Raw genomic sequence first — 16,449 nt, forward strand, 5'->3', positions numbered from 1 at the left:
TCAGGGGCCTCGTGCTGCGGGCTAGCGCGGCACGCCGGGGCGGCAGGGCTCGCTGTGAGCCTCCCGGTGGTGCTCCTGCACCTGTGGGCTGGGCTGCGGCTATAGGTTGTGTATGGGCTGCAGCTATAGGGTGTGTATGGGCTGCAGCTATAGGGTGTGTATGGGCTGCAGCTATAGCTTATATATGGGCTGCAGCTATAGGTTGTGTATGGGCTGCAGCTATAGCTTATATATGGGCTGCAGCTATAGGTTGTGTATGGGCTGCAGCTATAGCTTATATATGGGCTGCAGTTATAGGATGTGTATGGGCTGCAGCTTATATATGGGCTGCAGCTATAGCTCTTATAGGGGCTGCAGTTATAGACCAGTGTATGGGCTGCAGCTTATATATGGGCTGCAGTTATAGGATGTGTATGGGCTGCAGCTATAGCTCGTGTATGGGCTGCAGCTATAGGTTGTGTATGGGCTGCAGCTATAGGTTGTGTATGGGCTGCAGTTATAGGATGTGTATGGGCTGCAGCTATAGGATGTGTATGGGCTGCAGCTATAGCTCATGTATGGGCTGCAGGTTGTGTATGGGCTGCAGCTTATATATGGCCTGCAGCTATAGCTCTTATAGGGGCTGCAGTTATAGACCAGTGTATGGGCTGCAGCTATAGCCCAGTTTGTGGGCTGCAGATACAGCATGTGTATGGGCTGCAGCTGTAACTTATATATGGGCAGAAGGCATAGCTCATTTATGGGCTGCAGCTATAGACCAGTGTATGGGCTGCAGGTGTAGCGCATTTATGGGATGCAGTTACAGCTCGTGTATGGGCTACAGCTATAGCTTCAACATAGGCTACAGCTATAGCTCATGGATGGGCTGCACATACAGCATGTGTATGGGCTGCACCTATGGCTTGTATATAGGCTGCAGCTATACAGCCCGGTGTAGGGGCTGCAGCTATAGCTCGGTCCTCTGTCTCCCCTCCGAGGGCACCACCTCCTCTCCTTGTTCCTCTCCTCATTCTCCTGCGTTTGTCTGCCTGGGCTCGCTGTGCCAGTGCCCTGCACCATCGGGGCAGCTCCCACCCTTCCCAAAGGCTCACCCAGAGCTGGGACAGACGAGGTCTCACCCAGGGAAGCGGGCGCCTGGGGTCCGAGGGGGGTCTCTTCTGCCCTGCTGGGCTCAGCCTCACCTCCTGGCCCTGGTATCGCTGCCACCAGCTGCTCGTCGTTTCGCTTCGTTTCTGACTCCGTGTGGTTCCTTTGCTCTTTTGCAGGAAGCGGCTAGCAAAACCGGGGTAGAAAAAGAGGCAGCGAAAGCGGCTTGTGCACAGGGGCTGGAAACGGCCGGTGCTGGAGGCAAAGAGGCCGAAGGCCACGTATGATGGAGGGGCAGGAGGAAGGGAGAGCCTCCTGCCCTCAGCCCGCACAGAGAACGGTTTTTGCCAGGACTTAAGGACTCGCCAGTGTTTTCTTGTAAAGCTTGTTACAGTTTGTGTGATCGTGGAAGCAAAAGCGCCTCGCAAAGAAAAACAAACCCAGTCCTGCTGCCGCGGGCGCGCTCGCGGCTGGGCGCGAGCAGCGGGACGGCGTGGGACCACCGCAAGCGGAACAAAACAGCTTTCCAAAGGAGGGGGGGGGGAATAAATAAAAGTTGAAGCTCTTGGCTCTCGGGGGGGGGTTTGCGCAGACAGCTCCTTGCAGCTCGCTGGACTTGGTGTCGGCTGGCTGTGCCACGGCCTGCGTCCTCCGAGACGAGCTGGGACGTGGGAGCGCTTCGGCAGGATGCGACGGAGTCCTCCGGCGGAGGCAGAGCAGCCTTCATCCTCCTCCTCCTCCTCGCCCCGGGGCTGGGAGGGGAGCTGCAACAGGGACCCGGTGCCCTGGCCCCCCTGTGCTCACTGAGTTTGCTGTCGGGGTGGGCTCAGGTTTCTCCTGTTGCTCCCCTGCACGTGTCCGAGGGCGTTGCAGCACGAGAACGAAAACCTCCTGCGTGCCCTCCCTGTCCCTTGGGGGAGGCGATTCCCCCTCCTGCGGCTGCGGAGGCGTTTCTCATCCGTGGTGACCCCTCTGCTTAGGGATTTACAGTTCGGCTTCAAAGCACTGTTTCATTGGGGGAATTTATTTTTATTTTAAGAGGCTGCATCACGGGTTTTATTTTGTTGGAGGGCAGAAAAGGGTTTTCCAGCGCTGCTGCTCGCAGGTGCCTAAATCGCGGCCAGCGGTGGGCTCAAATTTTTAAATGGGGGTTTTATTGCGTAGCTGGGGCCCGCGTGAAAAAGAGAAGCAGCAGGTTGGCACCTCGAGGGTCGGGAAGTGGGATAGGTGTTGTCACTGAGCCGGTACCGCGGGCTCGTCGGTGAGCACCCCGTGCCGGTGCTGCTGCTGCGACCTCGCCCGTCGCCTTCCTCCAGCCTGTTGGGTGCTGTCACCACCTTTGGAGAACAGCCTTCAGTTGTTTTTTTTTTTTTTTAATTTTTACTGTCTGTTCTTTGTAATACCCCTTTTGAAGCTTGAAAATAAAGAACTGAAAAAAAAAAAAAAAGGGAAAAAAAAAGGCTCCCCTTTTCTCCATCCTGCCGTGAGCAGCCGCGGGGGGGATGGCTGGGGATGCACCGGCTCCAGCGATGGCTCCGTTCCTTAGGGAATTATCGGTGTCCCCTAGGGCTGTTGCTGCCCCTTTTTGTAGGGGGTGTTGTTTGGGATCTCAGCGGGGCTGCTTCTCCTGGGCAGCTTTATCCCGAGGCCTTTTTTGTTCGTCAGCCTGCGCGTTTGGGAGATTTGGGGCTGGAGCTGCAGGGTGCATCGGTGGCACGCAGGGTGGGTGCTGGGGGGAAAGGCTGCCGCTGGGAGGGCTGGAAGCAGGGGCGCGGCGAAGAATTGGCTTTTATTTTTTTGCAAGCAGGGCAAAAAAAAGCCGTTTTGGGTCAGCCCAAGCCATGTTTTCCTTACGAAACACCCCTGGCTTGCTCCGCGGAAACTTGCAACTTGCTTTGCCGTTGCTGGGCTTTTCCCCCCTATTTTTAAGCAGGTTTTTATTTCAGCCGGCTTCTCCGGGCTTGGTGCTTTTCCCCTCCTTTTAAGAGAAAATTGAAGGTGGGCAGACGAGGACAGTTTGGAGGTTAATGGGAGCATTTTGTACCGAAGGCATCGAAGCCCCTGGTGCTGGTTGCGTGCGGCTCCGAGCGCCGTGCACGACTGGTCCTGAGCTGCGAATAAACCCGAGCAGCGACGCAGAGAGGGTCTGCTGTTCTCTTTGGCAGAAATGGGAGATGATTGTTCACCCAGAGCAGCTTTTTAGGCTTTTCAGAGCCTTGCTGGGTGCTCTGCGAGGCGAGGGTCTCGCCACCCGTCCCTCTCCATGGCTCAGGGTGCGCCGAGGGCGCCCTTCGCCGGGCGCACGGTGTTTAAATGCCATCTAGTGGGCCTGGGCTGGGAAGGGAGGCTGCGGTGGGGTTTGGCGTGTGCGTGGCTGGGCAAGGCCGGGCTGAGCCCGGCAGGGATTTGTGCAGCTTTGTTTTGTCCGGTGTAAAACCGGAGAGCGCCCGCAGGCAGCCCTGGCACGGGGATGTGGGCTGGGGGCACGGGGAGGCGACGCAGGGTCTGGGTCCCCTCGCCCGGTGGGACCGGGGCTTGGAGCAGAGAGCAACCAGCACGGGGCCATGGCTCGGAGCAGAGCAGGGACCAGCATCACCCCAGGGCACGCGGAGAACCCCCCCGGCATCGCCCCTGCGTGGGCTTCCCCTGCACGCATCCTGCGACCAACCCAGCTCCCCTCTTCGTGACACCAAGATGCCATTTGGGGGCGGAAAAAAGGAAGGTGTCCCTAAAAAGAAGAGGTGGCATCCCTCGGGAAGCGACGGAGCCTGCCGTGCAGGGCCCCCACAGCCGGCACTGGGAGGAGCCATGCACCCCAAAAGCCCCCCGGGGTCTGCTTTACGCCCCGCTCCCACGGGATCCCCTTTTTCTGGGATTACCGCGACAGCTGCCGCGCTCTGCCTCTCCCCACGGGGCTGGCCGGCAGCCCCTGAAATCCTATTACCGAGTTGCAAGAGAAAGAAAAAGTTAATCGCATCCTCCACTCGCTCTTCCTCCCGGCACCGGCGCCGTGGGGCTGGCGGAACCGGCGTGGTGCTGAGCCCGTGGTGCTGAGCCCATGGAGCCGGCCCCGGGCCGGTAGCGGCTGCGGGGGGCTGCTGGTGGGGAGGAGGTCGGGGCCATGCCGCTGCAGACGGAGATCCTGCGCGAGGTCTGGGCGGCCGAAAGGTGAGCGGGGTCGGGCAGGATGCGGCCCACGGGGGGGGGGTGCGCTCCCCCCGGGTGCTTCGCCTGCTCCGGCTCCTTTTTCTCCTATTCAATTACGATGTAATATTCCGGTTTAGTTTTGTCGTTGTTCTGAGGGTTGGTGCGAGGATGCTCGTTGGCTTGCAGAGGGAAAGAATTAATTAGGGCGGATTTTTCCCAAATTAACCTTGCTGCTGCCAGCCTTGGCAGAGGCAGACCCCGTCCTGTGCTGCCTGGCGGGGAGGGACGAGCTCGACCTGGTCAGGATGGGGGCAGCTGCTTTGGAAAAGTGGGGTCCCTTTTGACTCAGCACCACCAGAAATTGCCATTTCAAGCCGTTCCGATGCTGAAGCGATGGAAAGGTTTTAATGTCACAAAACAAAATGAGTGGAGCTGAGACGTGAGACCCAAAACGCTGGCGCACGCGCTCTGCTCCTCCTCCTCTGGGCTGCCGTGTCCTTTTTAAAAAAAAAAAAAAAGGAAGGTTTGGGGAAGGAAAAGGCTCAAAGATTTATTTTTGGTGGGATTGGCTTTATTGGCATGGCCAAAATGGGACAAAGCTCCAAGGAAACAGCAGCTTTTTGGGAGGGTTTCAGGGGAGGCTCGTGCCCGCAGCACGGACGCTCCCCCCCCCTTCCCACCTTCCAGCTCTCACCTGTGCAGGATCCGGCCCCAGCAGGAGGCTCTCGCCCCCCCCGGGAAGCTGTGTAGGGTTCACTTCTCCCCCGAACCCCCCAGAGCTGGGGAAAGCCCTCACCCCTTTCCTTCCTGTGCCCCCACAGCCCCAGCGAGGAGTCGGGGAGCCCCCAGCAGCAGAAGCCGAAGCAGGTGAGGATGAATCCTTCCCCCCGTCCTGCTGCCACGGGCTCTCCCCAGGGGCCGAGGATGGGGCCCCCCCCAGCCCCACGCCAAGATGGGATCGGGTCCTCCCTCGGGGTGCTCAGCCCCAACTGGGGGCCGAAATTTGGGGGCACCCCCCGCCTCCGCTCCCTCATGCACCCTCCCAAAGCCCATCTCCATCACACCGCAGGGCCCATGAGGTGGGATCTTCCTTCCTAATTAGTGCTCTAATTAAGCTTTTCGGCTAAGCCGTCAGCGGTGACTCACTTTCCAGGGGCTGTGACCCCGACAGCCGGTCCCTCTGCTATAGGGGGGGGGCTGCATTTCGGCACAGCCCCTGGGGGTCAGCCCCCAGCAGAGGGGGTCTCGCCGAAATGTCGTCAGCCTGGTTTAATTGACGGCCCCTCCTCAAAGGGCTTCGTTAAGTAACGAAGCAAAGGGCTGGGCTCCTGTGCTGCTTAAGGGATTAAGGGGGTGAAGGAGCTATTTGCGGGCAGCAAGCTGAGGACGTAAAAACCTGGGGTTTTCAGCCCCCCTCCAGGAGACCCCTGGGGATGCACGTTAGGAGAAGGCAAAGCGTTGGTGCTGGGGGCTGGATCCGGCCCTTTGCAACCCCCCTGCGGTGCTGCTGCACTGGGGGCTCTGCCCAGGAGGGACCCAGCTGGCAGCAAAACCCTGGCAAGGGGGGAAAAGCCCTGTTTGGGGTGGGGGCACTGATGCAACCAGCACCGCAGCACCTTCTGGGGGCCCGCAGCTGGCACCTCCTCCCCAAACGGCCCCTGCCCGCAGCTCGGTGCTGCACCGCATGCTCTGTATTGGGTAAATCAGCGTTATTTATAGCCCGGGTTAAAGGGGATTAGGTGTGCTGCCTCTAATCCCCCGCTTCCTCCCGCCTCGCTCCTCGCTGACCTCGATCCTCGAGGCTCCGGCGTCCCCCAGCCCTCCCCGGGCACGGCCTCGAAGCTCCGTACCCACAGCCGGGTTTCCATGGGGGCCTTTCGTGTGGGTGAGAGGAGACGGGGGCACGGAGCTGTGCCGCCTGTCCCCGTGTCCCTTGTCCCAGCTGGGGTCCCCCAGGGTGTCCCCTGTCCCCAGGAGATGTCGGGGGGAGGTGGCTCCCCGTACAAAGCCACCCCGCGTCCCCACGGCACAGGAGTTGTTGGGGCAATGCCAGCGTCATGTCCCTCATCCCCTGGGCTGGCACATCCCGGTGCCAGCGCTCTCCTGTCCGCCTGCTAACAGCCCTTTCTGTTTTCCTCCCTCTGCTTTCCCTCCACGGGGCTGCCCCACGGTAAGGCGCTATTTGATGGAGCGAGCGCATCCCTGCTCCCGTGCCCACATTTTGGGCATCCCTGCTCCCACAAAATGCCCACATTTGGGGCATTTCAAAGGGCTCCAGCTGCTGAAAGAGCAGGGATTTAACCCTGGCACGATCTCGTCTCGGCAGCACCATCAATGAGGGCAGAAGCTGAAGAAGAAGCGGCAGGAGCCTGCAGCGGAGCCTGCACCCGAAGCCAAGCCCCGGCGGCTGCGGGTGAAGAAGCCGGGCGAGTCGGGGGGTGCAGAGGAGCCCCCCGCCCCGGCACAGGGTAAATGAGGCAGCCTGGGGGTCCCTCTGCCAGCCGCTGTCCCCCTAAAGCTGGGGGACAGGCGGGGGCTTTGCCATTTGCCCTGGGACGCGCCAGGTCCCCAACCCATGGCGTTCTCCATCACGGGGTCGCTTGAAATGCCCAGGGGTGAAGAAGCTGAGGAAGAAGAAGGAGGAGAAAGGGGAGGAGGAGAGCGACAAGGACCGCGGCCCCAAAGTCACCCGGGAGCCCCGAAAGAAGAAGGAGAGCCCCGCGCCCCGCTCCCGCGTGGCCAAGGGCCCGAAGAAGCAGCCAGGTGAGGGGGGGGGGGGGGGACACGGCGGGCAGCGTCCGTCCCCACCGCCCATGGGGTGTGTCTGCAGCGGCTCTGCACGCCCCTGGGGTGCTTTTTGTCCCCCCAAATCCGCTAAAGGCACGGGGAGAAGGGCGAGGACCCCCAGTCCCCAGCCCCACGCGCGCCCCCGCGTCGCGCGTGTGCGCCCCGCGGCTGCAGCCACGAGGGGGCGGTGTGGCCGTGCGCGCCCCTGCCGGCACCCACGGCCCTGACCGTGACCGTGACCGTGCCCACGGCCGTGACCGTGCCCACGGCAGCCGGTGCTTGGGAGGGGACGGTCCCCGCTGGCAAAACTGGGGGGCTGCGGGGTCCCGCTCCCGGCGAAGCCGTCGCATCGCCAACGCCATCGTGTCCCCGCTGGGCAGAGCCGGCCGAGGACTCGGAGGATGACGATGATGAGGAAGAGGAGGTGGAGGATAAAGATCCGCCGAAAAAGCTCAAGAAGAAGCTGCCCAAAGAGCCCCCCGCGGGTGAAGGCCGGGAGAAGAAGCTGAAGCCGAAGGGTGAGCGCCCAGGGGGTGGCTCCATCCCGGCTCCGTTGTCACTTGCGTCCTGGGACAGGACTGCCCGTGTCCTGTCCCCGTCGCCGTCCCGGGAGGCTGAGGGGAACGGGGGGTCCGGGCCATCGCCCCCTCCCCATATATTGTCTCCTGGCTGTCCTCTGTCCCCCTCCCTGTCCTCTGTCCCCGGCCCTGTCCATCCCTCCAGGAGACAAGAGCGACCCCGATGGCAAAGCCAAACCCGCCAAGAGCACCAAGAAGGAGCCGACGGCCATGTTCCAGGTGAACGGGGACAAGAAGGAGAAGAAAAGCAAGAAGAAAGGTACTGGTGAGGGGGGTGGGCAGCCCCGCTGCCCCCAGGTGGCACCCTTGGCCAGCAGCACCCACACCACGTAACGGTGTCCCTGTGTCCCCCAGCCGCCGCCGGCAGCGATGAGGAGGACGACTCCGACTCCAGCACCAAACCCATCAGGTCGGAGAAGAAGAAAAACCCCGTGTCCCTCTTCCAGACCGGCGGGGACCCCCCCAAGGAGAAGAAAACCAGAAAGAAAGGTGAGAGTCGGCTCTGCGAGGGGGGTGGCGGGGCTGGAAGGGGTCTCGGGGGCACGGGGAACCCCGGCTATCGGGGGGTTGTTACCGATGGTGTCGGTGTTCCCCCCGTGCTCCTGCCCCGTTCTGCTCGCAGCGCCTCCCAAAGCAGCCGAAAGCGAGGAGGAGACCCTGGAGACGCCGCAGAAAAATTCCAATAAGAAGGGCAAAGGGAAGAAATCCAAGAAGGTTAGGGAGGGGGAAATAAAAAAGAGGTGTGGGGCTTTTCCCTGTGGGTAGGCTGGGGGGGCTTGGAACATCCCCTGGGGTGGGCAGTGGGTCTGGAGAGCAGCAGGGACATCCGTGCTGTCCCCAAAGTGGTGCCACATCGCGGGGGGGTGTCGGGATTGAGGAGCTGTTATCTGGGAGAGGAGATGGTGGCACATGGCACGGGGAAGGGCTCGAGGGCTCTCCGGGAAGCCCCCGGGGCGCCGTGCACGAGGAAACGCGCTCGAAGGGCTCCAGTTTGGCCTTGCAACAGAAGGAGGAGAGGCCCCCGTCACCCGTCATCGAGGTGGATAACCTGGAGGAGTTCGTGCTGCGCCCGGCTCCGCAGGGGGTGACCGTCAAGTGCCGGGTGACGCGGGACAAGAAGGGCATGGACCGGGGGCTGTACCCCACCTATTACCTGCACTTGGATAACGACAAAAAGGTGAGCCATGGCGGGGGGGCCGGAGGGCCCGGGGCTCTGCACCCACCCTGGGAGCACCCTCACGTTTTGGGGTGGATGCTGGCGCGCATCCTGCTGCTCCTGGGTGCTATTAGCCCCGCCGTTCCTCCTGGGAAACGTCCCTTGTCGGCAAATGCCCCGCGGTGGCCGGGGAGCCACGGTCACGCTAATGACAGCCCCGGCTGGGACACCGGCGGTGTTTTGGGGCTCGTCTTCGCTGCGGGGACTTGCGCAAGGTCGCGGCCGGGTCCCAAAACAAGGTTTTGTTTCGCAAAACCTTGCGCAAAGGGCACGGCGGGGCGATGGCGATGGCACTGCCCCGGCCCCGCCGTCCTCCCAGGTCTTCCTCCTCGCCGGGAGGAAGCGCAAGAAGAGCAAAACCTCCAACTACCTCATCTCCATCGACCCCACGGACCTGTCGCGGGGCGGCGAGAACTTCATCGGGAAGCTGAGGTGAGGCGGGCACCCCCGTTTTGCCGGCACCCCCATTTTTTTTAATTTTTATTTTTTTTCCTGTGCCTGCTGTGGGCCGGGAGTGGGTTCGGCGTGCGGGAGGAAGGATTTGGCTGGCTCAATTTCGGCTCTTGCCGCCGTTGGCTGTGACCCGAGGAGCGTCGGGGGGCAGGGAGGGGGAACAGGCTGGGCCGGTTCCTCCCGTGGGGCAGCTCGAGGCGAGCAGAAGCGCCGGCGAGCGCGGCAAGCCCCGGCCCGCTGCACCGCCGAGCCGCCGGCGCCGTGCCGCAGCGCCTCCGAGCCCACCCCCCCTCTCCGGTTTTGGGGGGACGGGTGCCCTGAAATGGGGGCAATGGAGAAAAAGGGATCAAGGATGGGTGCTGGTCACGCCGCAGCATTCGTGCTCGGGGCTGTATGGGGGAAGCCAGGAGGGTTTGGCAGGCTTTGAGGTCGGAGCAATGCCGGGCTGGGCTGGAGGGGTGCGGGGATGCTGTGGGGTGGGTGGTTCGGCCCCCCAGGATCTAAAGGCCCCAGCCCTACACGAGCACTGCCCCGAGGAGAGGGTGCCCGGGCTGTTAGCTTGGAGCAAAGCAAAAAATTGGTGGGACCGACCGTGGTCACATCCTGTGCCGGTGCTGCAGGTCCAACCTGATGGGGACGAAGTTCACCGTGTTCGACAACGGGGCCAACCCGGACAGGGCCAACGCCGACTGGTCCAACGTGCGGCAGGAGCTCTCGGCCGTGGTTTACGTAAGCGGGGACCCGGGGGCCCCAACTGGGGCACTCAGGGCATCGCCCCGGGGGGGGGCTGTGGACCTGCGGGGTGGGCTGGATCCGGCCCCGAGCCCTCAGGCTGGATGCTGGTGAGGGGCTGCAGCCCGCGGTGGTCGCTGTGTTTATGGCCGGGGCTTCTCCTGCAGGAGACGAACGTCCTGGGGTTCAAAGGGCCCCGCAAGATGACGGTCATCATCCCTGGGATGAATTCGGATAACGAGAGGGTGCCCATCCGGCCCCGAAATGTAAGTCGGAGCAGCCAAGGGCCAAACTGGGCTGGGGCCAGATCTCCCCCAAAGGCAGGATTTGTTGGGGATTATCTCGGGTTTTAGCCAGTTTGGGGCACAGAGGGACTTTGAGGTGTTCCTGAAGTTGAAGGCTCCTCTCTGGGAGGTGGAGATGAGTGTCAGTGTCCATATATTTTCCTCTGGGCTTTCTCCCTTCTCTCAGCGTGGCCCTGCCATGGGGCAGCGTGTCGGGGAGCACCCAGGGACGGGGCATCCCTTTGGGAATACAACGGGGGTGGCAAGGCTCCGGGAGGGGGGACACACCTCCCCTTTTCCATCCCCCCTCGCCCTCCCCAGGACAACGACGGCCTCCTCATGAGATGGCAGAACAAGAACATGGACAACGTGATCGAGCTGCACAACAAGGCGCCGGTGTGGAACGACGAGACCCAGTCCTACGTCCTCAACTTCCACGGCCGCGTCACCCACGCCTCCGTTAAAAACTTCCAGATTGTGCACGGCAGCGACCGTAAGCCGGGGGCGGGTTGGGTTGGATCTTGGCTGGGGTCCCGGCACCCCTGCAGCACCCTTTTTGCTGCATTTATTTATTTTTTGTCTCGCACGGCTGCTCTGGGGGGGCCCCGCTTGCGTTTGCCAGCGCCGGAGTGGAGCGCGCAGCCCCGCGCTCCGGCAGAGGGAGCGCACGTGTCACCTGTTGCCAGGCAGATTAGGGCAGGGACCGATCCTGCAGGGTGCTGAACCCGATGCCACGCCACGAGAGCACCCCGCAGCATCTCCCCCGGCACGCGCCCCGCGTTGCCGATGTGTACGCCCCTGGGGCGCATCGCACCTCGGGGACAGTCCCTGGGGGTGACCGCGACGACCGATGCAGGACCCGGCCGTGGCTCCGGGGTGGGTTTGCACCCCCAAACCCCGCAGCACCCCCAAACCCCGCAGCGCCGCCCGCCCCACGGGAAGGCGTGAGCAGCCCCACAGCGAGCGTCCTGCCACGGGGCAGCGCTCGGCCCCGGTGCGAGCAGCCGGCCTCGGCCGCTCGTCACCTGTCCGGCACAGTCAGAAGCCATCGGCACCCGGGGTGTTGGGTTACAGGACAGAAAAAACCTGCCGGGGGCCCCCGGTTATTTTTACAGATTTCCTGTCACCCGCGCTCCGGTGACAGCAGCGGCCACGCCACGGGCGTCCCACGGGGGGTTAGTGGGATCCACGCCCCTCGGCGGGCTCCGGCTACGTGGGGAAGGGGTGCTGGGGGGGGGCTGAGGGGTGCCACGTCCCTGCTACACCCTGCTGGGCCGTGCAATGGGAAAACACTGGGTTTTTGGATAAATTGTGCTGCAATAGGGCGCGGGAGCTGGGGGTAGGGTGGCTTCGTCGCCACGCCGCTCTTTAAATCCCCCTGGAAAAGGGACGGGGGCGCAGGGTGCGGGCGCAGCAGCCGTCCCCACCCCACCCCACCCCACGCGCCCTCCCCTCTGTCCCGCAGCCGACTACATCGTGATGCAGTTCGGGCGCGTGGCCGACGACGCCTTCACCATGGACTACAACTACCCGCTGTGCGCCCTGCAGGCCTTCGCCATCGCCCTCTCCAGCTTTGACGGGAAGCTGGCCTGCGAGTAGCCCCCGCGCCGCCCCCGTCCCCCTCCCCTCCCTCGCTCCCCATTTTCGGCGCCGCTCACCCGGCTTCGGCCGCCCCTTCCCCGGCTCGCCCGGGGCCGGCTGCGGGTCCTGGGCAGGAGGCAGAGTCAGGCCCGGGGTATATTTAGCAGATGAGGCTGCCTCTGATCCCGATTTCATCCCTTTGAGACGTTTCTTGGACTCGAATCCTGGAAACTCATCCCTCCTTTTTTTTTTTTTTTTGGTTCTGTTTTGTATTTTGTAGCGTGTTCTTTAAACAAGAAGGGGGGGGTTGGCGGTGTCCTTTGGTTCGGGGTGGTTCCTCGTCCCCCTGCGGGCGTGTGGCCGGGCTCTGCCCAAGGTCACCTCGCGGCACCCCCAGCGCCCGCCACCTCCACGACTGGGATTTCATTTAAGCGCTGCGAGTGGGCACAACGCTGCTGGGGGGGCAAGGAGCCCCCAGCCCAGCCCAGCAGCAGGGTCCAGCCCCCCAGCACCCCTTTGTTTGCTCCACTGCTGTGCACGCCGCTGCTCGATGCCTTACGGGCACAAAACCCCCGCTTTTCACCCATTTCTCTGGCACAAGTGGCCATGACATGCCCAGAAGTGCAGCGCCCCTGAAAGCCATGGGAGTGCTCACGAGCCCTGTGGGATTTGGGTCCCCTAGGGAGCAGCCTGGCCCCCCCGGAGGGGGCACGTGCCGGAGGGGCAGCCAGTGCCACCAGGAGCAGACCTCGAAGGGGCAAGCGCGGTCGCTGCCAGAAGCATCGTGCGATTCACGAGGTGTGGCGCAGCTCCGAGCCACGCTGCTGCACGGGGATCGGTCCCGCAGAGCCCCCGCTCCATCTCCCTGCGTCCCCGGAGGTGACAAAGCGGGGGTGCCACCCCCTGACTTGGGCCCCTTGGTGGTGAATGGGTGCTGAGGAAGGGGGGGTGCTGGAGAAGGGCGGCGTGGTGGGAGCAGGACAGCTCGTGGCCTGTTTTCCAGCACAACCCCAGCTTTGGTGGGTGAGGATCTGGCTGCATGGAGAGTCCCAAATCCCCGATTAATTTGGTGATGAGAAATGCCGGGACACATCAGGGTGTCCCAAAAGGCCATCCCAAGGATGCTTCTCTCCCCGGCTCGTCTCACAGACTGCCCCCCGGGGGCGCTGATACAAGTTGGGGTCCCCTTGCCTGGGTGCAGACGGGTCCTCCCCTATCCTGGGGTGCTCCGAGCCCCCAAAGTACCACGAAAGGTGACCGGAGCGGACAGGCAGAGGAGCAGGAAGCAGATGAGACAGCTGTGGTTGTGCAAGAGGGATGTTCATCCTCGCTGGGCCGTGTCGCAACGCCGCCGTGCCCTGAGCCTGTCCCCGTGCTCCCATTGTCCCCAGGAGCCCATTGTCCCCAGGAGCCCATTGGGTCCCCGTGCTCCCATCCGCATGAGGGGCTGGGGGCCGAAAGCGGCAGCGCTGGGCCCGTGCTGGATCCCGAACCTGGTGCGATGCAAACGTGGTTCGCAGAAAACCCCAGCTGCGGGGAGCGGTGCAGGATTGTACCCCGCTGTGCTGCGTCCCACCATCGCAGTGGCATGGGGACTGGAGGACTCTTTCCCTGGATGCCACCAAGCAAACCCAGGGTGGGACAGGCTCCCAGCACACCCCCATCGATGCCAGCACCGCGGGGAGGTGACAACGCCAGCGCTGCGGGGACCAGCCATGCCGCTGGTCAACATCTGCCTTGGTGGCTCTGCAGAAGGAGCCCGTTTTTTTCCCAAAAGCCGCACGAATTTGGGCTCCGTGATTCATCCGATGATTGCACGGGGGGCAGCTGGGGCTGTCCGTGTGCCCGTGCAGGATTTTATCCCTCACCCATTTGGCAGGACCTTGGGAGCGAGAGGAGAAACAGCCGCTGGGGTTTAAAGCCAGCGTCTCCTGGCTAGGTATGGCCGGCAAATGTGGGGGAAAGCGAGAGCTTTCTGCCCAAATCCAGCCGGGAACCACACATCTGTTTGAAATTGGGACACGATCGGCTGACGGGTGAGGGCTGCCTCCACCCGCACTTGTCTCCGTTTCCTGCGCACCGGTGGAAGCAGAAAAGCCAAAGTGCAGCCAGGGAGCGTGGCTCGGCTCGAGGGGCCCCGGGAGGTCTCCAAATCCCAACGCACGCTCACCTGGGAGCACCGCTGATCTCCTGGGAGTTTCTCCCTTAAAACACCGCCGTTTTTTTTCCATTATTACTTGCACCCCCCAAAAAAAAAATTCCCAGCCTGCAGCCCCGCAGAAGCAGCCAAAGGGAGCCCGAAGCTGCAGAGGGTGTGAGACGCAATGCCACCCCGTCCCAAAACGAGCACCTTTGGAGGCGATGTGCGAGCAAAGGCGCACAGCCTACAGCAACCACAGCGCCAGCCGCCTACCCCAAATCGCTCACACAAATCCTCCTAACCCAAACCAACTGCAGCACAAGGAACAAATGAAAACAATTTAATAGGGCGATGGATATTCGGGCCCTTTGTTTGCGCTGGCTGTTAACACCAGAGGAGACGAGGAATTGAAGCACAAGAAATGTGTATCTACTTTGGCCGACGGAAAGTGTGACGGATGTGCCGGCAGACCAATGGGTGAGGATGAGGATGTGTGCGTGGGTGTGAAAGGAATGCTCGCTGCAAGAAAAGATCAAAAAAAAAAAAAAGGGGGGGGGGGAAGAAGAAGAAGGAGCCTTATCAACTTCAGTTGAGGCCAAAGCGTGCATCTTCCTCGGAGAAAGGATTTTCTCAATCCCGGGGGATGAGCTTTACCCTGAGGCGGAGACTTTGAGGCTGCTCAAGCTTCAGTTTCGGGGGCTGGAGTTCGGCTGGTGGTGCGGGGCTGGATTTAACCCCATGAAGCACACAAGTTCTTCCCGGGAGCCAGCCCAGGAAATGCGTTTTATTTTTGCAAAGAAGGTTATCAGGAAAAAAGAGGGGGAAAAACGTCCCACCTTGATGCTGAGCATCCCACCGAGGACACACGTCGCCACGGTGCCACAGGCGGCTCCCCGCCCTGCTCCGATGAACGGAGGGACGCCAGCCCGGGATGTGAGGAGGGCTGGGTGCATCGCAGGGAGCCCAACGCACGGAAACTCCTCACCCCAAAATTTAAGGGCCAGAGCCCTTGGGTTCCCAATGAGTGCCCTGCCCGGCAGACGGCAGTGCTCAGCCTCCAGGGCTCTTGGTCCGCGCTTTGAAGTGGTGACACGTTAATTAATTAAAGAAGCGATTGGGACGTGTGTTTTTCTCTCCTCTCCCCCCTCCTGCAAATTCATTTCCATATTTTTCACGGGGGGGGAGGCAGACTCGTGCCTGATAAGCCAGGCTGAGCTGCGGGTTTGCAGGACAGGCTCCTGCTCGGCGCAGCAACCGACAGGCAGTGATGGCGAAGCCAGTATTTTTCAACTGCTTTTAGAAAGGAATCATTTTTTAATTAGTGAATCCATTCTGGAGAAGTGTCGGAGTTTTACAATGTTGTAGCTGTTCTTGGTGTGTTGCCTAGACTTGGATGTTCTGGCCATAAGAAAATATTATTTATGGCATTGCTGCTCGCAGCTCTTTTATATTATAATTCGGGAAAGGAAGTTGCTGTTCCCACCAGTGGACGAAGAATAGCAGAAACCAGGATTATGAACTTCTGAAGGAGGAACAAAAAAAAAAAAAAAATCCTAATCGGCAGGGCTGAAAAAAAAAAAAAAAAAACAAAAAACACCCAAAGCCAGAGTTGGGCCGGGATTGCCACGCTCCAGAAGGAGCTCAGCCCAGCATGGCAGGCGCTTGGATCGCCGCCGCCGCGCCGAAGCCTGGTCCCGCAGACGCTTTCTGCACGCACTTGGAGCTCGGCGCAGCGGTAACCCCATTGTTACTCCCCTGCGCAGAGTTACATGTGTTCCTAAACATTTGCAGATCAGGCTTTTATTCATGGGCTAATGCACGCTTGTTTGCTCATGCCTTACTCAGCCTAAACTCCTATTGAACTCAATTAAGTCTGTCATCTCCAGGAGCAGTCAATGTCATTTTTGCCCAAGTAAGGGATGAGTAACGAGTGCTCAGAACGGCCCTTGGAGAATAGCAGCCATTTTGTTGCAGTTTTTGGTCCAGATTCTTACAGTTAGCACCAGGCCAAGGGTGGAAGAATGCGATACGGCTTTATTAATCATCCCCGATTGCTGAATGTGCTGGATGCTCCGGAGATGGTCGCCTTGCAGGATGCAGCGTTGGCTGTCTCGTCCCGAAATGCTTGACTACAACCAAGTTCGGCACGAAAATTAGAAAAATATGGTTTTGAAAGGGATGGGATGCAAAGAGCATCCCTTCCCCGAGCGGAGCGCCGGGAGGATCCCGCTCCCCGATTCACCTCTGCGTGCGTCCCACCATGGCACAGCCCAACCTGGCCGGGTCCTGGGCGCGTGCCGGACCCTCTGCGCGGTGGAGCCGGGGTTTTGTGCCTCTTCCTGCCCAAACTGGGGCCACAGCTCCCAGCAGCGAGGCTGGGCCACGGCCAGGGACTCGCATGCGATCAGCCGGCTGCGGCTTAGCGCGTTACCACCCATCGGCTCG

General features: G+C 61.5%; 2 protein-coding genes and 1 long non-coding RNA gene across 9 annotated transcripts in view; 2 read left to right on the forward strand and 1 right to left on the reverse strand.

The window, feature by feature from the left end:
• Positions 1-1,660, forward strand: part of FKBP5 (FKBP prolyl isomerase 5) — a 24,929-nt gene extending 23,269 nt beyond the window's left edge. For all 6 annotated transcript variants that reach the window (XM_080569167.1, XM_080569169.1, XM_080569165.1 and 3 more), the window contains exon 11: positions 1,266-1,660. In XM_080569167.1, coding sequence (XP_080425293.1) covers positions 1,266-1,373 — 108 coding nt within the window. In that variant the 3' untranslated portion in view covers positions 1,374-1,660. The remainder of the gene's footprint in view (positions 1-1,265) is intronic.
• Positions 1,446-5,036, reverse strand: LOC308183311. Its single transcript, XR_013942389.1, has 2 exons — positions 4,928-5,036; positions 1,446-4,730 (listed from the first exon to the last, which is right to left on the reverse strand). It is a non-coding gene; the product is annotated as an uncharacterized lncRNA (long non-coding RNA).
• Positions 4,723-16,340, forward strand: TULP1 (TUB like protein 1). 2 transcript variants are annotated; one of them, XM_080569173.1, is made up of 13 exons: positions 4,948-6,114; positions 6,578-6,701; positions 6,847-6,996; positions 7,401-7,538; positions 7,744-7,857; positions 7,953-8,087; positions 8,221-8,312; positions 8,605-8,775; positions 9,134-9,246; positions 9,888-9,996; positions 10,167-10,265; positions 10,605-10,776; positions 11,749-16,340. In XM_080569173.1, the coding sequence occupies exons 1-13, from the start codon at positions 6,100-6,102 to the stop codon at positions 11,880-11,882; spliced, it is 1,566 nt and encodes a 521-aa protein (XP_080425299.1). In that variant the 5' UTR covers positions 4,948-6,099; the 3' UTR covers positions 11,883-16,340. The 2 variants fall into 2 exon arrangements, with proteins under 2 accessions (XP_080425298.1, XP_080425299.1); XM_080569172.1 differs by lacking the exon at positions 11,749-16,340 and having other exon boundaries at positions 4,723-6,114; positions 8,605-9,246; positions 10,605-10,746.
• The last annotated feature ends 109 nt before the right edge of the window (positions 16,341-16,449 follow it).

The sequence above is a fragment of the Anser brachyrhynchus genome (genome assembly GCF_964034855.1).
Source record: "Anser brachyrhynchus genome assembly, chromosome: 27".
Classification (NCBI taxonomy): Eukaryota; Metazoa; Chordata; class Aves; order Anseriformes; family Anatidae; genus Anser; species Anser brachyrhynchus.